This window comes from Macaca thibetana, chromosome 3, assembly GCF_024542745.1.
Source record: "Macaca thibetana thibetana isolate TM-01 chromosome 3, ASM2454274v1, whole genome shotgun sequence".
In the NCBI taxonomy this organism is placed as follows: domain Eukaryota; kingdom Metazoa; phylum Chordata; class Mammalia; order Primates; family Cercopithecidae; genus Macaca; species Macaca thibetana.
In genome coordinates, this window is record NC_065580.1 from 100193217 (window position 1) to 100219190 (window position 25974).

The 25974-nt window shown below is 35.7% G+C and overlaps 1 protein-coding gene across 2 annotated transcripts in view; it reads left to right on the plus strand.

Moving 5' to 3' along the window:
• LOC126950061 (probable C-mannosyltransferase DPY19L2) overlaps positions 1-25974 on the plus strand; it is a 66806-nt gene that overhangs the window by 27566 nt on the left and 13266 nt on the right. The window contains exons 5-7 of one of the 2 annotated variants that reach the window (XM_050783214.1): positions 6114-6194; positions 6289-6354; positions 8599-8636. The exons of the other annotated variant lie outside the window; for it this stretch is intronic. Of the exons in view, the coding sequence (XP_050639171.1) occupies positions 6114-6194; positions 6289-6354; positions 8599-8636 (185 nt within the window). The remainder of the gene's footprint in view (positions 1-6113; positions 6195-6288; positions 6355-8598; positions 8637-25974) is intronic. 2 annotated transcript variants of the gene reach the window in all.

Genomic DNA, 25974 nt, shown 5'->3' on the forward strand with positions numbered 1-25974 from the left:
TAACAGGTGCCCTGCTAGGACTAGGCAGCCCAAGAAAGAGCCCTCTGCCCTCTGCTGACCCCCTACCCCACAATACTGGTGTCTCTCACCCTCCACCTCATGGCAACAGGACTTGGGAAGTACATTCTTCCTGCATCGGCAGCATGATTTGGGGCAGAGACAGAGTACCAGGGCACCAGATGAATCAAGATGACCAGAATAGCACTAGCACTGCAAAGGCTCTGAAAAGTAAACTGTCATTGTAACTATAGCACACAGAAGTAGGCCAGGACTTGCATGATAAACCTAAAAACAAAGTGACTGTCTGCTGAAATAGAAATTTAAAATAGGATCCACAGTCTCTAACATAATATTAAAAAATGTACTGCACACAAGAGAAAAACCATTCATCTTGGCAAGAATGAAGAAAATACAACTTGAATGAGAAAAGACAATCAACAGATGTCAACACTGAGATGAATAGGATGTGGTGATTATCTGACAAGAGTTTTAAAGCAGTCATCATAAAAACACTTCAGTGAGCAGTTTTAAATACTCTGGAAACAAATGAAAAAGGCTATAAAATCTCACCAAAGAATTGTTTTTGTTTTTTTAAAGAAGAATTTGGTGATTATAGAACTGAAAAATACAATAACTGACATTAAAATTTAGTAAATGGACTTGGTAGCGGAGTGAATATTACAGAGGAAGCAGTCAGTGTTCTTGAAGATAGAACAATAGAAATCTCCCAATCTAAATTGAGAGAGAAATCACAGGAGAAAGGACAGAGCCTCCAGGACCTATGGTATAGTAACAAAAGATCTAATATTTGTATCATCAAAATTTCAGAAGGAATGGAAAAAGAGAGTGGGGCTGAATAGTATTTTAAGAAGTAATTGCTAAAAGTTCCCCAAATTTGGTGAAAGACACACCTGCAGAGTGAAGACACTGAGTGATTCCCAAGTAAGACAAACCCAGATAAATCCATGCCAAGATACATTATAAGTTAACTTTTAAAACTAAAAGAAAAAAATCTTGAAAACAGTTACGGAGAAATGACACATCACCTACCGGGCAAAACTGACTTGAATTGTAGCAGACTTGTCATGTGAAACTAAGGAGGCCAGAAGGTTGTGGCAGAGCATTTGTCAAGATGAATTACCTATCCAGTGGATGTTTCCTTTAGGAATGAAGGGGAAATAGACATTCTCCAATCAAGGAAAATTAAGATAATTTGTGGCTAGCAGAAAACCTTAAAGAATGGTTAATTGAAGTTCTTTTGTCAGATTTGTTGAAGACCAGATGGTTGTAGATATGTGGTTTTATTATTCTGTTGCATTGGTTTATGTGCCTGTACCAGGACCATGCTGTTTTGGTTATTGTAGCCTTGTAATATAGTTTGAAGTCTGGTAGCCTGAGGCCTCCAGCTTTGTTCTTTTTGCTTAGGATTGCCTTGGCTATGTGAGCTCTTTTTTGATAGCATGGAATCAACCCAAATGCCCATGAATGATGGACTGGCTAAAGAAAATGTGGTACATGTACACCATGGAATATTATGCAGTCATAAGAAGAAATGAGATCATGTCCTTGGTGAGTACATGGATGGAGCTGGAAGTCATTATGCTCAGCAAACTAATGCACAAACAGAAAACCAAACACTGCATGTTCTCACAAGTGGGAGCTGAACAGTGAGAACACATGGACACAGGGAGGGGAACAACACACACTGGGGCTTGTCAGGGAAGGGGAGGGGGAGGGAGAACATCAGGAAAAATAGCTAATGCATGCTGGGCTTAATACCTAGGTAATGGGTGATAGGTGCAGCAAACCACCATGGCACATGTTTACCTATGTAGCAAACATGCACATCCTTCACATGTACCCCTGAACATAAAATTTAAAAAGTTCTGAAAACAAAAAGGAAATGAAAGAAGGAATCCTAGAATATAGGGAAGAAATATAAAACAGAAAAATAGATAACACAGAGGGGTAGATATAATAGACTATTCTCATGAGTATTTCCTCTCCTGTACTTTTTTCGCTTTATTTTGTTATTCTTTATTTAGATTTTTAAGTCAAGGATTTAATTCATTTATTTTCACTCTTTCATTCTTATTGATAAAGCTTTTGAGGCCATGAATTTGCTTCTTATCCTTGCTTTAAATGTCTTCCTTAGTTTCCATATGGAAATGGTATTTGCCTGCCATGCTGCTGCCATCATTCTATTTTTCACCTTTCTGAATCTGTTTTTGTCTTCTCTGTGTAGCATAAGTTGAGTCTGTCTTTGCTTTGTGAGATAATGTGAAAACTTTTAAGTTTTATGTGTATTTGACTATATTTGCTTTGTTTCTGTATATGATTCTCTTTTAAACTTTTTGTATTTAGGAACTTAGTTTTGTATTTTGTATTTGCTATTATTTCCTCTATTATTGCATATATGAAACTTTTTTTTATAACTTCTATACTTGAATGACAGATTGGCTAGATATAAAATACTTGGTTCTCTCTTTTTAAAGTGTCTTAAAAATGCATCTACACCACTGCTTTGGTTTGTATGTTTCTTTTAACAAGTCTGATGCTAGTCAAATTCTTCTGTCCCTTATAAATTATGTGACTTCTGTGCCTGGAGGAATTTTTCTTCATTTTTCATAGTTCTACTGAAAGATGTCTTGAGTTAGTTTACCATACCAGATTAATTTTTTCCAGTACCCCCTGGATCCTTTCCAAAGAAGACCCGATTCAGGTCTTCTTTTATTTCTGGAAAGTTTTCTTGGATTATAATTTAAACACTAGTTTTGGTTCATTGCTGTGGGGTTTTTTTTCAGGCGCTCCAGTTTTAAGTATGTGCCTTTCTTCCATTTCTGCCACTTTGATACTTCTCATTTCTTTCTCTGGTATCATTTTCATTCTTCATTGTTTTAGTGCCTTTACTTCAATTCCTTCATTAACTTATTTGAATTTTTTTTCTTTTAATCATCTTGTGATTTCGTCCTTATTTTTTGATAATGTTCTCATTTTTTTCCATTCCCTTTCTATGTCTAATAAACTCTTTATTTCGTTCTGATTTTTTCCCCATTTCTGTTCTTGGTTTTTGAATTTCTTGCTTAAATTGCTTTTTTAATATTTCTGAATGCTCATTTGAGGATATTTAATTCAACTTTTTTTTTCTTTTTTCTTTTTTTTTAAATTTATTTATTATTATTATACTTTAAGTTGTAGGGTACATGTGCATAACGTGCAGGTTTGTAACATATGTATACTTGTGCCATGTTGGTGTGCTGCACCCATCAACTTGTCATTTACATCAGGTATAACTCCCAATGCAATCCCTCCCCCCTCCCCCCCCTCCCCATGACAGGCCCCTGTGTGTGATGTTCCCCTTCCTGAGTCCAAGTGATCTCATTATTCAGTTCCCACCTATGAGTGAGAACATGCGGTGTTTGGTTTTCTGTTCTTGTGATAGATTGCTAAGAATGATGGTTTCCAGCTGCATCCATGTCCCTACAAAGGACACAAACTCATCCTTTTTGATGGCTGCATAGTATTCCATGGTGTATATGTGCCACATTTTCTTAATCCAATCTGTCACTAATGGACATTTGGGTTGATTCCAAGTCTTTGCTATTGTGAATAGTGCTGCAATAAACATACGAGTGCATGTGTCTTTATAGCAGCATAATTTATAATCCTTTGGGTATATACCCAGTAATGGGATGGCTGGGTCATATGGTACATCTAGTTCTAGATCCTTGAGGAATCGCCATACTGTTTTCCATAATGGTTGAACTAGTTTACAATCCCACCAACAGTGTAAAAGTGTTCCTATTTCTCCACATCCTCTCCAGCACCTGTTGTTTCCTGACTTTTTAATGATCGCCATTCTAACTGGTGTGAGATGGTATCTCATTGTGGTTTTGATTTGCATTTCTCTGATGGCGAGTGATGATGAGCATTTTTTCATGTGTCTGTTGGCTGTATGAATGTCTTCTTTTGAGAAATGTCTGTTCATATCCTTTGCCCACTTTTTGATGGGGTTGTTTGTTTTTTTCTTGTAAATTTGTTTGAGTTCTTTGTAGGTTCTGGATATTAGCCCTTTGTCAGATGAGTAGCTTGCAAAAATTTTCTCCCATTCTGTAGGTTGCCTGTTCACTCTGATGGTAGTTTCTTTTGCTGTGCAGAAGCTCTTTAGTTTAATGAGATCCCATTTGTCAATTTTGGCTTTTGCTGCCGTTGCTTTTGGTGTTTTAGACATGAAGTCTTTGCCCATGCCTATGTCCTGAATGGTACTACCTAGGTTTTCCTCTAGGATTAAAAAACTGCTTTAAAGTTCATATGGAACCAAAAAAGAGCCCGCATCTCCAAGACAATCCTAAGTCAAAAGAACAAAGCTGGAGGCATCACGCTACCTGACTTCAAACTATACTACAAGGCTACAGTAACCAAAACAGCATGGTACTGGTACCAAAACAGAGATATAGACCAATGGAACAGAACAGAGTCCTCAGAAATAATACCACACATCTACAGCCATCTGATCTTTGACAAACCTGAGAGAAACAAGAAATGGGGAAAGGATTCCCTATTTAATAAATGGTGCTGGGAAAATTGGCTAGCCATAAGTAGAAAGCTGAAACTGGATCCTTTCCTTACTCCTTATACGAAAATTAATTCAAGATGGATTAGAGACTTAAATGTTAGACCTAATATCAACTTTTAATTCTGCATAATTTTCTTCTGCTTTGTGAGATTTTATCGTTCAGTGGTGTGGATTTCATTAGCTGAAATATTTGACTTTCATGTTTGTTATCTTCTTAAAGAAGCTCTGGATATTTATATAGGCATTTTTTCGTCTATTATTTTGTGTTTTCTAGTCCAAGTGCAAACCTCTTCTGAGAATGTAGCATAGTGTGATTTTTTTCAACGAATAACTTTTTTCTTTTTTTGTGCGTGATGGCAGTAGCGATGGATAGTCTTTTGGTTTGGCTTCTCATTTTTCCTGCTGGATACTTTTTCCTTCTTGCACTCCCCTTTTTATTCTCCTTTTTTTCCAGAAATGATGCCTTTCTGACATTGGTGTTTTTGTCCCTACTCATTCTTAGTCCCTGCTCTGTACTCCCATTTACCAATTTCCCAGGGCTCTTTTTACACATAGGGTGGACTTTTCTCTTTCTTGGGTTATTTTAGTTCCAATTTTGACCCCTGTCTTTCCTTTTCTTCTTTATCCTTTTGTGGGTCTCCCCTTATTCTCTGCAAAGGCTTAGGTCAGGGACTTGAGGTATAACTCTATATATTCGTTGCTTCCTTTTTGATTCATAGGTGATTTGAAGTTTGTGCTGTTACCTTTTTTCTATATATGTGGTTGTATTGTTCTACTTGTTGGTTGATATATGCAGAGATTTTAATTTAGGCTGCTGTAACTTTCCCCAGGCTAACCAGAAGTACACAGTTGTTCCCTTTTTAATCAAGGCTAGTCAAAAAATAAACAACAACAACAACAAAATAGAAGCCTCATTGCCAGTTCTAGTTCATATTCCTCTTTCTTAAAGGAAAGCTTAAATTTTCACATTTCAAACTGTTATTTCTTGAAGATGGGCTCATATATTTCCACAGGAGTGGTAGAAGAACTTTTAAGGTAGTGTTTTGAAAAATGGATTTTCAGCTGAGAAATAATATTTGGAAACAAACACATAAACACTCCTTAACAGAAATCAAAAAGAAGTAAGCTTTTAAAACTTCCTTTAGATTAGGATATATATAAGCAGCCACTTTTCTGACGCACCCAGAGTTTTCTCTTTGTTCAAATCCCCCCTCCCTCTGTCTCTGTATGGGGAGCTGTTTTCTTCTTCCTTCTTTCTTTCTTTTCTATTAACCTTTTCACTCCTTAAGACAAAACAACAACAACAACAAAAGATTTAGGAGATGTAGAATTCTAGTGTTGCTATATATTTTATACCAGTGTCGTCAGTTTTAATTCTTTGCTTTTAAACAAGATTTTCTAAAGGAACTTTTTTAAAAAACCTCACCATTTATACCTCACATAATTAAAATTTTTCTATGTCTTTTATGGATATAATTGAATACTTTAACTGGGTGATTTGTAGTTTTAAATACTGGACTTCTATTTTATTTTCTAGCTAATTCAAGGTAGTGCCTGGTGGTTTGGAACAATCATTTTGAAATTTCTGACATCTAAAATCTTGGATGTTTCAGACCACGTAAGTACGTTTTAGTTAAAACATAAAAGTTTTTATAAATATGTAGCTGAATGAAAACTTTGAAACCATCTATTCTTATCTCTTCATTTTACAGAGGCTAAGTGCCTTCTTTAAGGTCTCTAGACAAGTTATTGGCAGAGTCAATCATAAAGTCTTGCAGGTCAGTGATCATTGCAACCCACTAAAAAGAAAGAATATTCGTGAATGCTGACTTAGCCTTTTAGGAAAAAATCCTTTTTTTTTTTTTTTTTAACTAACTTTAAACAAGTTTGTTAAGTAGTTATTTGTTTATATTTCAGTTAAAATGCAAATAATTAGTGGTTTACATCATAAGTTATCCATTTATTGCAGATGTTAACATATATATGGGAGGCCGTCCTCAGCTTTGAAAATACAGAACTCTTAAAATCTCAGTATTGTTTTATTTATTTATAACTATGGACTAAAATCAATGTATGATGTTTTAAGGCCTTTCTTGTTATATAAAAAGAAAATGTTAAAAAATTTTGATCTTTTTATTTTCTAGGAAATACATGAAGAGCATTTATCTCTCATGTGGTATTTCTGTTTGTTAATGTCTTAAAGAGTAGCCCTCTTCAAGGCCTAAGTCCCTGCTTAACTAACTGGTTTAGGGAATAGAAAACAATGCATGAATCGACTTTTTATTTCTAGCACTTTCTGTTTAGAAATAAGCATACATGAGTATATCATACAATAATCAATTTTGAAATTTACCTCATTTAATACTATCCAATTAGGGCCCTGTTTGATGCTGAAATTATGTACTTTGGCAAGGGATTATAGTATTACTTCTCTAAAAAGTCAAATGCTATCTCTATGCAATATAACATGCAACATGTTTATATTAAATACAATTTCTAAGTGTAAGCATTTATTTGCCATTTATTGCTGGCTTTGCATGGTGGTTTATTAGTTTATTTGTTGCTGCTGTTCTCTGGTGTGTCTGACACATTTCCCCATTCTCCTTTCCTTTTTATTGTTTTTAACTTTATTATGTATGTCTTATGATAAACTTTATTTAGACCTTTTAAGTTATTTATTTATCTGTTAAGTTTGTTCATGATTATGTTTCTTGCCTTACTTCACATTGACCCCCAACTCTTTACAAATCTTTTTTTTTTTGAAACACAGTCTCACTCTGTCACCCAGGCTGGAGTGCAGTGGCCAATCTTGGGTCACTGCAGCCTCCAACTCCTGAGTTCAAGCAATTCTTGTGCCTCAGCTTACTGATAGCTGAGATTATAGGCAGGCGCCAACACACCCGGCTAATTTTTGTATTATTAGTAGAGATGGGGTTCCAGCATGTTGGCCAGCCTGGTCTCAAACTCCTGACCTCAAGTAATCCACCTGCCTTGGCCTCCCAAAGTGATGGGATTACAGGTGTGAACCACCATGTCTGCCCTACAAATCTTAAAAAAAAAAAAAAAAAAACCACACACGCTTCCTTGGTAGTCCTGAGTGACTTCCTTTATGTGACAGTTATGAGGAAGACCTGAAATTATAGTGGTTTGGTTACATTACTGTTAGTCACCAGGCCTACTCTAAATTAGAAAAATAAAGTGCAACTCTAGATTATCCTTGAGTACTGGTAGATTAGGAAAAATAATTGAATGAAAACCACTTATAGTCATCAAACTTATTATAAGATAATTTCCATCCTTATAAAATAATTTGAATTAAGAGTTTACTTGCCAAATATTTTCTTTTTCTGGCCTTCTGAGGATGCTGTGGAAGAATAATTGTCTCACCAAGAGCAGGTTGTAAATAATCAGTAGAAAAATAGAAGTTCTGCATTGGATTTGGTTGTTGGTATCTATTTTTAGTCTTGGAGATCAAATAGCTAAGTCAAAAATCAAAGTGGTATGTGTAATTGTTGTAATTCTTATGAGGATCAGATCTCATATTCAGTGGTTTGAATATATGTCTGTAAAACATCAAGAAGTACCAAATATTGTAATCAGTCTGTGAGGCTTTGTGAAAGTGACAATGCACAGAAAGCTTATGATCTACAATGTATGTTGAAAGAGGTTAAGTAAAATAGTTTTTCATCATAAGTTGTCTTATTATAAAATGTACTACATGGTGGTTTCTTCTCAGCAGATACTGATTTTAGCTCACTCTTTATCATCTTCTCTTTATTTTTTTCTGACTTCTTTCTACTTTTCATTTTTCATGATATTTCTCTTTATTTTCAGTTATCTTGAGAAGTCAGCACATTGTATATTTGGTTCACTGTAGTTTTTTATTTTCTTAGGGAGATGTCTAAATACATTGGATTTATCTGCTCTATAAACTTTGTTTTTCTTACATCAATAAAGTATTACTGGCTATAGGCTATAGTCATTTGTGTAATTTTAATTCATTTTACTTTATTTTCTCCCAGATTCGCCTGGGTGGTCTTACAGCAGCCAGAATATTAAGGTATACAGATTTTGATACTTTAATATACACCTGTGCTCCCAAATTTGACTTCATGGAAAAAGCGGTATGAATGTTTTTTTCCTTCTCTACTAATATGAGTTTTTGCTCTAGTTTTTTTTTTTATCTGAAAGTCAAAATTTTTACTTAGAAACAGTCAACTTATTTTATATTTTTTTACTGTAACTGCTAATCCACCTTCCTCACTTGTTTTTTTGTCTGTAAAATTAAAAAAAAAAAACAGCCTCATATCTTATAGAGTTATTGATGATGGGTAAATGAGATAATCTGAGAAGAGTGTTTAACATACTATATGACCCATAATAATTACTATTATTTTCAATTACTTTCAATAATCTAGGCCACTTGGAAATATGCGACCATTCAGGAAAAAAGTCTCAATTCTTGTTTCTGTTTTTAAGAAATTCAGTTTTATTACAGTTAACACCCCAAATATTACAACATTTTTAACAAGGTGTTACCAAGAAAGGTATGCTACTGATGAGTTTTAATGAACATATAAAAATTCATTTTAAATTATGCAAATGCAAGGTATTATTCTTTTTAAAAAGTTCATGCAATAAAGCTTTAAAATATAGCCTGGGCGTGGTGGTTCATCCCTGTAATCCCAGCACATTTGGAGACTGAGGCAGGTGGATCACGTGAGGTCAGGAGTTTGAGACCAGCCTGACCAACTAGTGGTAACCCCATCTCTACTAAAAATACAAAAATTAGCCAGGCATGTTGGTGCATGCCTGTAGTCCCAATCTGAGTAGGAGGCTGAGACAGGAGAATTGCTTGAATCCTGGAGGCAGAGATTGCAGTGAGCTGAGATGGCACCAGTGCATTCCAGCCTGGGCGACAGAGTGAGACTCTGTATCAAAATAAATAAATAAATAAAAAGATTGTCTTGGCAACGCGGGCTCTTTTTTGGTTCCATATGAACTTTAAAGCAGTTTTTTCCAATTCTGTGAAGAAAGTCATTGGTAGCTTAATGGGGATGGCATTGAATCTATAAATTACCTTGGGCAGTATGGCCATTTTCACGATATTGATTCTTCCTATCCATGAGCATGGTATGTTCTTCCATTTGTTTCTGTCCTCTTTTATTTCACTGAGCGGTGGTTTGTAGTTCTCCTTGAAGAGATCCTTCACATCCCTTGTAAGTTGGATTCCTAGGTATTTTATTCTCTTTGAAGCAATTGTGAATGGGAGTTCATTCATGATTTGGCTCTCTGTTTGTCTGTTATTGGTGTATAAGAATGCTTGTGATTTTTGCACATTGGTTTTGTATCCTGAGACTTTGCTGAAGTTGCTTATCAGCTTAAGGAGATTTTGGGCTGAGACAATGGAGTTTTCTAAATATACAATCATGTCATCTGCAAACAGGGACAATTTGACATCTTCTTTTCCTAATTGAATACCCTTTATTTCTTTCTCTTGCCTGATTGCCCTAGCCAGAACTTCCAACACTATGTTGAATAGGAGTGGTGAGAGAGGGCATCCCTGTCTTGTGCCAGTTTTCAAAGGGAATGCTTTCAGTTTTTGCCCATTCAGTATGATATTGACTGTGGGTTTGTCATAAATAGCTCTTATTATTTTGAGATATGTTCCAAGGAATTTATTGGGAGTTTTTAGCATGAAGGGCTGTTGAATTTTGTCAAAGGCCTTTTCTGCATCTATTGAGATAATCAGGTGGTTTTTGTCTCTGGTTCTGTTTATATGCTGGATTACGTTTATTGATTTGCATAGACAATCCTAAGCCAAAAGAACAAAGCTAAAAGCATCACGCTACCTGACTTCAAACTATACTACAAGGCTACAGTAACCAAAACAGCATGGTACTAGTACCAAAACAGAGATATAGACCAATGGAACAGAACAGAGCCCTCAGAAATAATACCACACATCTATAGCCATCTGATCTTTGACAAACCTGAGAAAAACAAGAAATGGGGAAAGGATTCCCTGTTTAATAAATGGTGCTGGGAAAATTGGCTAGCCATAAGTAGAAAGCTGAAACTGGATCCTTTCCTTACTCCTTATATGAAAATTAATTGAAGATGGATTAGAGACTTAAATGTTAGACCTAAAATTATAAAAACCCTAGAAGAAAACCTAGGTAATACCATTCAGGACATAGGCATGGGCAAGGACTTCATGTCTAAAACACCAAAAGCAATGGCAACAAAAGCCACAATTGACAAATGGGATCTAATTAAACTAAAGAGCTTCTGCACAGCAAAAGAAACTACCATCAGAGTGAACAGGCAACCTACAGAATGGGAGAAAATTTTTGCAAGCTACTCATCTGACAAAGGGCTAATATCCAGAACCTACAAAGAACTCAAACAAATTTACAAGAAAAAAACAACCCCATCAAAAAGTGGGCAAAGGATATGAACAGACACTTCTCAAAGGAAGACATTTATACAGCCCAACAGACACATGAAAAAATGCTCATCATCACTCGCCATCAGAGAAATGCAAATCAAAACCACAATGAGATACCATCTCACACCAGTTGGAATGGCAGTCATTATAAAGTCAGGAAACAGCTGCTGGAGAGGATGTGGAGAAACAGGAACACTTTTACACTGTTGGTGGGACTGTAAACTAGTTCAACCATTGTGGAAAACAGTGTGATGATTCCTCAAGGATCTAGAACTAGAAATACCATTTGACCCAGCTATCGCATTACTGGGTATATACCCAAAGGATTATAAATCATGCTGCTATAAAGACACATGCACACGTATGTTTATTGTGGCACTATTCACAATAGCAAAGACTTGGAACCAACCCATATGTCCATCAATGACAGACTGGATTAAGAAAATGTGGCACATATACACCATGGAATACTATGCAGCCATAAAAAAGGATGAGCTCATGTCCTTTGTAGGGACATGGATGCAGCTGGAAACCATCATTCTCAACAAACTATCACAAGAACAAAACACCAAACAATGCATGTTCTCATTCCTAGGTGGGAATTGAGCAGTGAGAACACTTGGACACAGGAAGAGGAACATCACACACCAGGGCCTGTCGTGGGGTGGGGGAAGAGGGGAGGAATAGCATTAGGAGATATACCTAATGTAAATGACGAGTTAATGGGTGCAGCACACCAACATGGCACAAGTATACATATGTAACAAACCTGAGTGTTGTGCACATGTACCCTAGAACTTAAAGTATAATAAAAATAAATAAATAAGTTTAAATAAATTAACTTGCTATTTATTGAGATAGATGTTCAGTTTTAGTAAATGCTCTGAGGATTTTTTAAATGTTCATTTCTTATTTGGGGGAAGTTCAAAGTTACATGTTATATCATGTTATTAATGTGCTATTCTAAATGGTCTAGTACACCAACTTATTTTTCTACTTTTTATGTTTTCTTAGAATGCTATCTTCACATACAACATTAAAAATGAATAGTGTTTGCTTTATATAGATAGTGCTGTTGTTCATTGCATGATTATTATAGGATTGTACTTTTGATTATTATAAAGGATATTCTTTGCTTTACTTAGTGATTTTTGCTGTAAATTTTTCTTTGTAGAAAATTAGTATTGCCACATCTGCTTTTTTATAGATTTGCCTGGTTTACCTGTATTTACGCTTTATTCTTTTTTAACATTTTTGTGACATTTTGGTTTTGGTATATTTCTTACTGTTAGATTTTTTTTTCTATTTAAATTCCTCTGATACTCATTTTCTAATTGGTGAATCTAACCCATTTTCATATTAACTGTGATAACTGGTGTGTTTATACTTCTTCCTGCCATCTGATTTTATGTTTTCTATTCATCGTGCTTTTCAAAAATTATTTTCTTGATACTTGCTGAATTGTTAGCTGTATTCCATTTCTATATTTCCTGATGGTTTTTCTTAAATTATTAGCAAATATATTCATCTTGATGCCAAGAATTCATCAGCATCTAAAACCTGTTACTACCAATGGTAATAGCTAATAGTTATTATTTCCTGTATGTCTGACAGTATTTTAAGCTTCTTACCAGTATTAACTCAATAAATCCTCACAACCACCTTGTAAGAAGGGAGTCAGTTATTCTCATTATTTACAGATGAGGAAACCAGTAAGAAGGTAAGTAATTTTCCAAAAGGCACACAGCTAGTGAGTAGTGGAGGCAGAATTCATACTCAGGCTCTGTATTTAGAGACCTGCTTGCTTCAGCACTGAGCTGTCGGAATATTGTTACTTGTCCCTGCCTACGCACCCTCTCCTTCCAGGTTATGCTGAAATTTACTTCTAGATTGTTGTCTTATCTCTTATGTTTTAAGAAATCTCTAAACATTTACATTAAAGACATCAGCAATCTTTGGACTTGACTTCAAATTTTACTAATTTATTTTTCCTTGACATGTAGAAGTTGGCATGCTTTCTGGGTGCTTTGTTACCTGAAAAATGGCTTTATTTTGCCCTCATATTTGATGGATAGATTGGTTAATAGATATTTGTGGGTTTCATTCAACATTTTGTTGACATTACTTCTTTGTGTTCTAGCATTGAGCATTACAGATGAAAATTTCTATATAGTTTTTCTCTCTGGAAATTTATAAGGTTTGGAGGGGAGATGTGTGTGCTTTGTTGTTCTCTTATTCTTTCACTTTAGCCTCTCTTTCTTGAATTTCTGTTACTGCTTTTATCATATCTATTTCTTCTCTTTCTATGTTCTTAGAGAATATCATCACTGAGTCTTTAATACTGTCAACTTCAGCTGTGTACATGTTGCTCTTCAACCTTCTTTTGAGGCTTTAAATTAGGCAAATATATTTTTCTTAGAATTTCTGAAAACTCCTTTTCACTGGAGCTTATTTTAATTATATGGATGCCTTATCCTCTTAAGCTTCTGTGAAAATAATAACTGGAGTTTTCATTTGCATTAGCTGTTTCATGAGAGGTCAAGTTTTTTTTTTTTGTTTGTTTTTTTTTTTTTTGTTTTTTTTTTTTTTGAGACGGAGTCTCACTCTGTCGCCCGGGCTGGAGTACAGTGGCCGGATCTCAGCTCACTGCAAGCTCCGCCTCCCGGGTTTACGTCATTCTCCTGCCTCAGCCTCCCGAGTAGCTGGGACTATAGGCGCCCGCCACCTCGCCCGGCTAGTTTTTTGTATTTTTTTAGTAGAGACGGGGTTTCACTGTGTTAGCCAGGATGGTCTCGATCTCCTGGCCTCGTGATCCGCCCGTCTCGGCCTCCCAAAGTGCTGGGATTACAGGCTTGAGCCACCGCGCCCGGCCGAGAGGTCAAGTTTTTTACTCATTTTGGTGTTTCCTTTTCATGCTATTTCTGTCTTGGGATTTGGTTGTATATTCACATTTTTAATTAGCTACTTGATTTAAATAAAGTATCAGTAGTCACTTTCAGGGTTCTTGGTGATTATAATAATTACTCACCTACCAGGCTTCTTCCTTGCATGCAGCTCACTACAGGAATTTGTTGTGCCTAGAAGATTTTGGGACAAGTGGGGAAACCGCAGTCCGTTAACTGCATACACAGGGAAGGAGCTACAAGGGAGGTAGAATAATTTGGTCTCCACTATTACCTTAAGAAACCTTCCCCTGTCTTCTATTTTTAAAAAACTACTGCATACAAAGGGTAGGAGCTACAAGGGAGATAGAATAATTTGGGCTCCACTACTACCTTAAGAGACCTTCCCCTGACTTCTCTTTTAAAAAACCTGTGGGTCTCTGTACCCCTGAATTTAGTTTCTACACTTATTTCTCTCTTCACCCCCAGAATCCATATTTATAGCCCCTGCAGGCTATAAAACCTTTCATAAAAGTAAAATACCCAGTCTTTTCAAGAGAAGAATAAAATAGGCAGCCTCCTACCTCTTGTCTTACTCTAATAGAAACTCCATGAAGGTAAGTGTTGTGTCCATACTGTTCATGCTGCACAGCAGTTGCCCTTATCTGCAGGGCGATGCATCCCAAGACCCCCAGTGGATGCTTGAAACTGCAGAGAGTAACACACCGGATTGCCATCATCGGAACATATTTCTGTTCACATCTTCCACCCACAATTTTGATGCCTTTTCCATCTTAACTAAGCACCTACCATGGACTGTGGCCATAACTTTTGCAGTTTTAGATGCAACAGCAAAACTAGCATTAATTTTTTCTTCTTCACAATTTCATGGATGGATTTGTTCTTACCATAGATCTTAGCCACCTCAGCATATGATGTTTTTTCTTTTGAGAACTTTCACCTTTTCTCTTAAAAGAAAGCACTTTACAGCTTCTCTTTGGCATATCTCAACTGCCAGCATCACTGCTCTTGCACTTTGGGACCATTATTAAGTCAGAAAAGGGTTACTTGAAAATAAGCACTGAGATACCACCAGAGTCCATCTGATAACTGAGATGGTAACTATGTGACTAACAGGCCGGTGACATATACAGCATGGATATGCTGGACAAAGGGGTGAGTCACATCCCAGGTAGGATGAAGCAGGGTGACTTGAGATTTCACTATTCAGTATGGTGCACAATTTAAAACCTAGGAATTGTTTATTTCCTGGAACTTTTCGTTTAATATTTTTGGACTGCAGTTGACCACAGGTAACTGAAACTGTGGAAAGTGAGGATCGGAGGATAAGCAGGGACTGTGGTATTCATTTCATTGCATACTGCCTAGAATACAGTCGGTGTACTATAAGTATTTTATAAAGGGACAACTTTTCTGAAACTAAAAATATTTATGTTTTGCCCAGTAATTTTTCTTCTGGAAATTTATGCTAAGGAAATATTCAGAGATGCTTACAAAGTTTTATGCATGAGTGTCTATGTTATTTGTAATTGTGAAAAATGAAAACAACTCAAAAGTTTAACAGTGGTCATCTAAAGTATTGTATACACTGTATATATAGGTTTAATAGAAGGTCATCCTATTCATTTATTCATGAGAGGTACAATCTCCAGGGATCTGTAAGATCTATTTTGTCTTAACCAAAGAACAAATTTTTGACATATCTTGAATATGATGACTATAAATTATGACTTTTAAATTGTTGTAATTTTTGTAGTATTATCTGATATTTTTATTTTTATGTATGTTCCTAAGTAGTTTAGAGATACTCAGATTTTTAAGATCAAACAAACGAAGCTTATTTTTATACATTTATAGTATAAAAGACATTCAGTAAATAGATAATATTTTTGTTTTATTCTATAAAAAAGCTCCTTGAACACGGTGAGGTAAAGCTTTCATTTTAATCTCTAGTAGACTTGTGTATTACATTCTAGTTTGAGGATAATTGACAAAGGTGTAACCTGCTGCTGACGCACCATCAGTCGTGAGTTGTCAGCATTGGTGATACATTTCTGCTGATCCTTCTCGCTCTTTCATCTGCTCTCACTTTTGAATAGTAATAAGGATTTAAAAGCTAGAAGGCTGATTTATTACTATAGTACAGAATTAAATTAAATTGCATTCATTTAACAATAACAAGCATTTGGTTTCTAACCTGCTGAGCTAATCAGCTACAGTCCATTAGGGCAGGCGCCCTTGGCCCTGTGACTGGTGGCCATCTGCCACCACGTAGATTTGCTGGTCAGTCAGTGACAAGCTCAGAAGTGTTGAAGGACACAAAAGATACTAAAGTAATGTTCCTGCTCTTCAGTATGTGTAAGTTTACAAAGGAAACAAGACAACATTTTATATGGTGCAAAATCATTTTGTAGCATAAAAAGGAAAAGATCAATATGGACTAGAGATATTTCCTATTTGATAGAACTTTAAGTGGGTATTGAGGTAAAGGTCAAATTTACAGGAGTGGGTAACTGAATTTGAACTTAATAGGGATAGTTTATGACACATGTTGAGTATCCCTTATCCAAAATGCTTAGGACTAGAGGTGTTTCAGATTTCAGATTTTATTGAATTTTGGAATATTTACACTGTAGTTACTAGTTGAGATCCCTAATCTGAAAATCCAAAATCCAAAATGCTTCAATGAGCATTTGTTTTAGCATAACCTTTGAACATCATATTGGTACTCAAAAGTTTCAGATTTCGGAGCATTGTAGATTTCAGATGTTTGCATCAGGGATGCATTGGTAACTTTGTCACTTTACAGTGAGGCCCGCTGTGTTGGTCCTCCGCCTCCTCGCACCACCTCCTGCTCTCCCTGGCTCCTCTGCCTGCTCCATTTTCTTGCCGGCTGCACTTATTGCCTTACAGTAGACTATGTAATGGATTTATTTATTTGCTATGTCTATGTATTGTCTGTCTTTCGTTACTAAATGTACTTAAATACAATACAAGGGCAGAAATTGCTCACTGTTGTATCTGAAGCACCCAGAAGAGGACCTGGAACATAGTCAGCATTCGATAAATTGTTGCTGAATGAATGAATACTAATAGGCTCATTACTAAGTTAGAAGATCCTTGTCTTAATGAATAATATAGTTTTAATATACTTCATTAATTTAAAAATATGAAAAGCAAAAATGTGATTTTGTCTTATTTGTGTTTTTGTAGCTGACTTTTCACACATTGCAGTTGTTAGTGTTTACTGCCCTTGGCATTTTAATTATGAGGCTAAAGCTGTTTTTGACACCACACGTGTGTGTTATGGCTTCCTTGATATGCTCTCGACAGGTAAGGGATTCATTCTTGTATAATAATACTATAAAAACTATAGTAACTACACTTAAAGTTACCGCAGCTTTGCTGACTAATTCAAAATACAAACACACTAAGTGTTTTTAACTAATTTAAATGATTTAAAATATTACTTCATGATTCACTATAAGCAAGAAAAGCAATTTCAAGTGGCTTTGAAAAGTATTTCTAGATTTTAAATTGATATTTCTATAACAAGTGATTAGGCAAATATTTCCCCTGTTAATATCCTGTCTATGAACATAACCTTTCGGAGTTCAGGTCTGTGTAACAGTGCCTGGCACAGTGGCTCACACCTGTAATCACAACACTTTGGGAGGCCAAGGCGAGCAGATCACTTGAGGCCAGGAGTTCCAAGACCAGCTTGGCTGACATGGTAAAACCCCATCTCTACTAAATATACAAAAATTAGTCAGGCATGGTGGCACGTGCCTGTAATTCCAGCTACTTGGGAGGCTGAGGCAGGCGAATCACTTGAACCTGGGAGGCAGAGGCTACAGTCAGCCAAGATCGCACCACATCACTCTAACCGGGGTGACAGAGTGAGACTCTGTCTCAAAAAAAAAAAGAAAAAAAAAAAAAAGTTTCCTGGTGGCCGGGCATGATGCCTCACACCTGAAATCCCAGCACTTTGGAAGGCCGAGGTGGGCAGATCACTTGAGGTCAAGAGTTCGAGACCTACCTGGCCAACATGGTGAAACCCCGTCTCTACTAAAATACAAAAATTAGCCGGGCATGGTGGTGTGTGCCTGTAATCCCAGCTACTCAGGACGCTGGGGCAGGAAAATTGCTTAAACCCGGGAAGCAGAGGTCGAAGTGAGCTGAGGTCGCACCACTGCACTCCAGCCTGGGAGACAGAGTGACACTCTGTCTCAAAAAAAAAAAAAAAAAAGTACCCTGAAGTGCTCATCCAATACCAGAGCAGATGCAGAGTAATTGCTCTAGTATGGTCCCATTTGGCTCAAAGAATCTATAAGAAATTCTGGGGTTCTATCACTGTATCTAACATACAAAAGAAGTAGATAAATTAGCTAGAATATTAGGCCTCAGGTACTTCTACAAACACCTTACTTAGTTTTGATTATGAGTGTATAGCCTTAAAATACCATAATGCCTGTTTTCCTGAGAAGAATCTATATATGTCAAGCTAATAGGACTTCCCTGTCTACTAACGATGTCCACAAAAGGCAGCCAAGGATGAAAGGATTTAGTTCTAAGATGTTTCACAGTTGTGATTTGTTTATTTTAATCCTTGGTAGTAAATTAGTACTAGAAGGATCAGGCATTGCTTCCTTAATTCTTCCCAGGGGAGAGAAAGTTCCGTTTTCACCTGGGCCCTGTAATGCCAACATATTCGTTGCTTTGGAAACAACCGGAGATGGTAATTCTGTATATATATGTGCTGATATCAAAGGGTAATTCACATTGGTTTGAGTAACAAGGTGAGAATTTATTGTTGACCCTGCAGTACTCTTCATATAAGAACTATAAATAAATGGTTTATGTCGTCAGCTCTTTGGCTGGCTTTTTTGCAGAGTTCGTTTTGAGAATGTTATCTTTGGCATTCTAACAGTGATGTCAATACAAGGTTATGCAAACCTCCATAATCAATGGAGCATAATAGGATAATTTAATAATTTGCCTCAGGAAGAACTTTTACAGTGGATCAAATACAATACCACACCAGGTGTATAAGTATTTGGTTATATGCATAGTTTTACACAAACATACAAACACATTTGTGTGTGCTATATAATTGTCATTTCTGATACATGTTTTCATGTGTGTATGACAGATTTACATAGGCATTCATACTCTCACAGACTTTGAGCAGACTATTGTAATGTCAATCAATTAAACCCTTTCAAAAGGCAATTTTGTGCCCCCTTTAAGCCCCTCCCAGATAATTATCAAATAATTTAAATTAGCACCAGGAAATTAATGATTTTTCACAAGTTATGTCCTTTAACTCTCAGAGAGCACTATAGCATTTTAACCATAACAATGACAAATCAAAGAAGTAAATCTTTAAAAATGAAATTTCACACCTTGTGCCAGGCACAGCAGAAGATACTCTTGATGGTGGGGAGAACTGGCACCGCTTCTGTCACTCCAATCAGTGCCATCTCCTCTAATTCTGTAAACAGGTCATCGGCAGAAGAGTTAAAGTCTTGGATATTCTATTTTCTTCACGAAATCATCTCACAGAGATAGTATACACTCTACTTTTAAATACTCCAAAATTTTCTTTTTAGCTTACCTTCTTTTCTTCCTGTCTTTATTCAGAACTACCTCAAGCAGATAGATATTTTTAAATACCTTTCCAGAGAATAAATATATTCTATAACATTTTCTGTAACTAAATTTGTAAATCTAAGATTATTTTTGATATTTAGAAACTTTCTCTGGTACGAGGTCTTCACTGTGGTTTATTTAAATTTTCTTATGACTCCTGAGCTTGTTTCCTCTTATTTCTTATTTGATAGCCACTTTTTTACTAATTAACCATCATTAAGGTAAATCTTTATAGACATTAACTAAGATATTTGGTCTATAGCTTTCAAAGGGTGTAGGTGACAGCGCCTCGTTAAACTGCCTAGCTAGTTTAATTCGAATTTTAAAAGTAATCCCCAACTGACTTTTTCCACATAGGAGATCAAGATAGTCACTCCCTTTCTTTACTCTCCCTTACCCCTCCCCAGTTATAGCTATTTTTCCCAAGCTTTTAAAGGTAGCTGCCCTTTTAATATTTTCTTGTGTCTTTCTTTGTTCTGGTGTTTGTATTACATTCCTGACAGAGAGCCTATGTTTGGCAACTTATCCTTCTAAGATAACTGCTACAAACCCCTGTCTCACTTTTAGATGCCTCTTCTTTGATCTTCTTTTCAATCTGTCTTACTCTCCTTTTAATTACTCTTATTATGAGTTTTCTCATGGCTACCACATATTAAAAGCTGTATGAAGTTTTGTAGTATTAGTGGGATTCGTGCTTATATTGAGGCCTGCCATGTAAGGCTGTATAGTTTGTGCACTGCACAAAGGTGACCAATTGAGAGGATAAGTGAAAGCTTAAATCCAGCTTGTGGTCCACTCAGCAAGCCATGTACAAATGGGGCTCTGTCAAGTCAGGGGAATACCTTTTTCTAATCTGTGTGTAGGCTAAATGGAGACTTCCATACAGTGATAGGAAAATACCTGATTTTTCCTTGTTATGCTCATTTACTTCACAGCCAAAAAAACAGAAGGTGGAGGGGGAGGGTATTTCTTCCTCTCTGTCTGCCATAGACGACAACTCAGTGGGTCCAGCTCTTGCTGGACAGGTGTGCCTAGTTTTTTCTGGAAGACCCTGGCCCTGGGCTTTCAGTTCTTCTTGCCCAGCATTTCCCAACCTTAGCACTGTCGACATTGAGGCTGTCCTATGAATTACAAGAAATCCTTGGCCTCTATCTACAAGATGCCAACAGCATCTCCTCCCTCCTCCCCATAGCGTGACATCCAAAAATGTCTCCAGAGTTGACAGTGCTCCCTAGGGAGCAAAATCATACCTGCTTGAGAACCACTTCTCTAGCTTAACAGCTTGTCATCATTAATTATTGAGTCTCCAATAATAAATACACATTCTTTGACTGGCTTACATATTTTCAAGTTTGAGGCATATAAAGAAATTTTCATTCAGAGTTGCATTTAGAATGCTTAGTTATATTGGAAAGGAAACACTCAGGGTTCTCAAAGTTTTTCATTTATGTGGGTACATAGCAGGTGTGTATATTTATGGGGTAGATGGGATATTTTGATACAGGCATACAATGTATAATAATCACATCAGGGTAAATGGAGTATCCATCACCTGAAGCATTGATCCTTTGTGTTACAAACAATCCAGTAATACTTTCTCAGTTGTTTTTAAATGTACAATTAAATTTTGTTGACTATAGTGTTACCAAACACTACATCTTATCCTTTCTTTCTATTTTGTTTGTGCACATTAACCATCCCCACTTCCCCTCCACCCCCTCGCTATCCTTCCCAGCCTCTGGTAACCATCATTCTATTCTTGATCTCCATGAGTTCAACTCTTTTAATTTTTGGCTCCCACAAGTAAGTAAGAACATGCAAAGTTTGTCTTTCTGTACCTGGCTGATTTCAATTAATGTAAAGGACTCCAGTTCCATCCATGTTATGGATAGCATCTCATTCTTTTTTTTATGACAGGATCTCATTCTTTTTTATGGCTGAGTAGCATTGTGTTGTGTCAGTGTACCACATTTTCTTTATCCATTCACCTGTTGATGGACACTTAGGTTGCTTCCAAATCTAGGCTATTGTGAGAAGTGCTGCAATAAACATGGGAGTGCAGATACCTCTTCTGAACATTTATTTCCTTTCTTTGGGGTATATATCTAAGAGTAGGATTGCTGGATCATTTGGTAACTCTATTTTTAGTTTTTTGAGGAACCTCCAAACTCTTCTATATAGTGGTTGTACTAATTTACATTTTCACCAAAAGTGTACGAGAGTTCCCTTTTCTCCACATCTTTTCCTGTTTTATGGATAACCGCCATTTGTTATTGCCTGTCTTTTGAATAATAGCCATTTTAACTGGAGTGAGATTCTATTTCCCTGTAGTTTTGATTTGCATTTCTCTGATGATCAGTAATGTTGAGCACCTTTTCATGTACCTGTTTGCCACTTGTATGTTTTCTTTTGAGAAGTGTCTATTCAGATCTTTTGCCCATTTTTAAAGTAGATATATATATATATATATATATATATATATATATATATATATATTTCCCCACAGAGTTGTTTGAGTCCCTTATATATTCTGGTTATTAATTCCTTGTCAGATTGGTAGTTTGCAGATATTTTCGCCGATTCTTTCTGTTGTCTCTTCACTTTGCTGATTGTTTCCTTTGCTGTGCTGAAGCTTTTACACTTGATGTGATCCCATTTGTTCTTTTTTGCTTTGGTTGCCTGTGCTTCCCGGGTATTTACTCAAGAAATCTTTGCTCAATCCAGAGTTCTGGAGAGTGTCCCCAAAGTTTTCTTATAGTAATTTCAGAGTTTGAAGTCTTAGATTTAAGTCTTTAATCCATTTGGATTTGATTTTTGTATGTGGCAAGAGATAGGTGTGTAGATTCATTCTTCCGCATATGGATATCCAGTTTTCCCAGCACCATTTATTGAAGAGATTTACCCTTTCCCCAGTGTATATTTTTGGGATTGCTGTAAAAAATAACTTTACAGTAGATGTATGGATTTCTTTCTGGGTTCTCCTTCTGTTTCACTGGTTTGTGTGTCTGTTTTTATGGCAGTACCATGATGTTTTGATTACTATACTTCTGTAGTATAATTTGAAGTCAGATATTGTGATTCCTTCAGTTTTTTTCTTGCTCAGGATAGCTTTGGTTATTCTAGGTCTTTTCTGTTTTTATGTATAAATAAAGATTTTTGTTTTCTGTTTCTGTGAGGAATATCATTAGTTGTTTGATGGAAATTGCATTGAATCTGTAGATTGCTTTGAATAGTATGGACATTTTAGCAATACTGATTCTTGCAATGCTTGAACATGGAATAGCTTTCCATTTTTTTGTGTCTTCTTCAATTTCTTTCTCCAGTTTTGCATCGCTTTCATTCTAGAGATCTTTCATTTCTTTGGTTAATTTCTAGGTATTTAATTTTATGTGCAGCTACTGTAAATGGAATTACTTTTTAAATTTTCTTTTTCAGGTTGTTCTCTGTTGGCATATAGAAATGTTAATGATTTTTGTATGATATTGTATCCTACAACATTACTGAATTTATCAGTTCTAATAGTTTTTTTTTGGTGGAGATTTTAGGTTTTTCTAAATATAAGATCATGTCATCTGCAAAAAAATTATAATTTGACCTCTTCCTTTCAAATTTGGATGCCCTTTATTTCTTTCTCTTGTCTGATTGCTCTAGCTAGGATTTCCATTACTATGTTGAATAATGTGGTAAAAAGTGAGCATCCTTGTCATGTCCCAGATCTTAGAAGAAAGGTTTTCAGTGTTTCCTCACTCAGTATGATACTAGCTGTGCGTTTGCCGCATATAGCTTCTATTATGTTGATTAATGTTCCTTCTATACCCAAGTTTTTTTGGAAGGTTTTTATCCTGAAAGGATGTTGAATTTTATCAAATGATTTTTCTGCATCTATGGAGATGAGATGATCATATGATTTTTTCCCCCTTCATTGTGTTGATATTACGTATCACATTGATTTGCTGTATTGAACCATCTTTGTGTCCCTGAGATAAATCCTATTTGGTCATGATGAATAATCTTTTTAATGTGTTATTGAATTCAGTTTGCTAGTTTTTTGTTGAGGATTTTTGCATTAACATTAATCAGAGATACTGGCCCGTAGTTTTTTTTTTTTTTTGATGGGTCTTCGTATGGTTTTGGTATTAAAGTGATATTGATTTCATACAACAGGTTTGTATGAAACTCCTCCTCTGTTTCCTACAGTTGTTGTTACAGTTCCTACAGTTGTTGTTACAACAACTCCTCCTCTGTTTCCTAGAATCATTAGAGTAGGATTGATATTAGTTCTTCTTTAAATGTTTGATAAAATTCAGCAGTGAAACCATCAGGTCCTGGGCTTTTCTTTGCTGGGAGACTTTTCATTAGAGATTTGATCTCATTACTTGTGATTGATCTGTTCAGGTTTTGGATTTCTATGTAGTTCAGTCTTGGTAGGTTTTACATATCTAGGGATTTACCCATTTCTAGGTTTTCTAATTGATCGGCATACAGTTGCTCATGGTAGTCTCTAATGATCCTTTAATTTCTGCAATATTGGTTGTAATGTCTCCTTTTTTTAATCTCTAATTTTATTTATTTGGACCTTCTCTCTTTCTTAGTCTGGCTAAAGATTTGTTTATTTTATCTTTTCACAAAACCAGTTGATCTTTTATATTGTTTTCTTCATTGCAATTTCATTTATTTCTGCTCCGATCTTTATTATTTCATTTCTCCTACTAACTTTGGGTTTTGTTTGCCCTTTTCTAGTTTTTTAAGATGCATCATTGAGTTGTCGATTTGAGGGTTTTCTTCTATTTTGATGTAGGCATTTATAGCTATAGACTTCCCTCTTAATACTGCTTTCGCTGTATCCCATAGATTTTGATATGTTGTGTTTTCATTATCATTTGGTTCAAGAAAATTTTCAATTTCCTTCTTAATTTCTTTGTTAACCCACTGGTCATTCAGGAGCATATTCTTTAATTTCTATGTTTGTAGAGTTTCCAAAATTCCTTTTACTACTGATTTCTAGTTTTTTTCCATTGTGGTCAGAGAAGATACATGATATTGTTTCAATTTTTAAAAAATGTTTTAAGACTTGTTTTGTGGCCTATCCTTGTTTTGTGGTCTGTCCTCAAGGAATGATCCAGGTGCTGAGAAGGATGTGTATTCTGTAGCTGTTGGACAAAATGTTCTGTAAGTATCTATTAGGTCCTTTTGATCTATAGTGCAGATTAAGTTCAGTGTTTCTTTGTTGATTTTCTGTCTAGATGATCTGTCCACTGCTGAAGGTGGGGTGTTGAAGTCTCAGGCTATTATTGTATTGGGATCTGTCTTTCTCTGTCTCTCTCTTTAGCTCTGATAATATTTGCTTTATGTATCTGGGTGCTCCAGTATTGGGTGTATATATATTTATAACTGTTGTATACTCTTGCTGAATTAACCCTTTCATCATTATATAATGACCTTCTTTGTCTCTTTTTATAGTTTTTGTCTTGTACTCTATTGTGTCTGATATAAGTATGGCTATTCCTGTTCTTTTATGGTTTCCATCAGCATGGAATATAATTTTCCATCCCTTTGTTTTCAGTCTATATTTGCCTTTACAAGTAAAGTGTGTTTCTTGTAGGTAACAGATTCTTAGGGTTTTGTTTTCTTATTCAGCCACTCTTTGTCTTTTGATTGGAGAGTTTAATTCATTTACATTCAGTGTTGTTATTGATATGGACTTACCCTGCCATTTCGTTATTTGTTTTCTCATTGTTTTGTGGTCTTCTCTTCCTTCCTCTCTTTCTTTCATTGAAGGTGATTTTTCTCTGGTGGTGTGTTTTAACTTACTGCTTTTTATTTTTTGTGTATCCATTGTATGTTTTTAAACTTGAGGTTACCATGAGCCTTGCAAATAATATAACCCATTATTTTAAACTGATGACAGCCCTGATTGCATAAACAAACAAGCCAAAGGAAAGCTAATAAAAATTCTAAACTTTAACTTCATCTCCCCACTTTTTACCTTTTTGTTGTTTCTATTTATATCTTATTGCACTGTCTCTTGAAAAGTTATTGTAGTTATTTTTTATTGGTTCATCTTTTTGTCTTTCTACTTACATAAGTTGTTTATATACCATAATTACACTGCTATAATATTCTGTGTTTCTCTGTGTACTTACTATTACCAGTGAGTTTTGTACCTTCTGATTATTTCTTCCTCATTAATGTCCTTTTCTTTCAGATTGAAGAACTTCCTTTAGCATTTCTTATAGGATAGGTCTGGTGTTAATGAAATTTCACAGCTTTTGTTTGACTGAGAAAGTCTTCTCCTTTAGGTTTGAAGAACATTTTCTCTGGATACACTACTCTCAGGTAAAAGGTTTTTTTCCTTCACTTTAAATATGTCATGACATGCTGTCCTGGCCTGT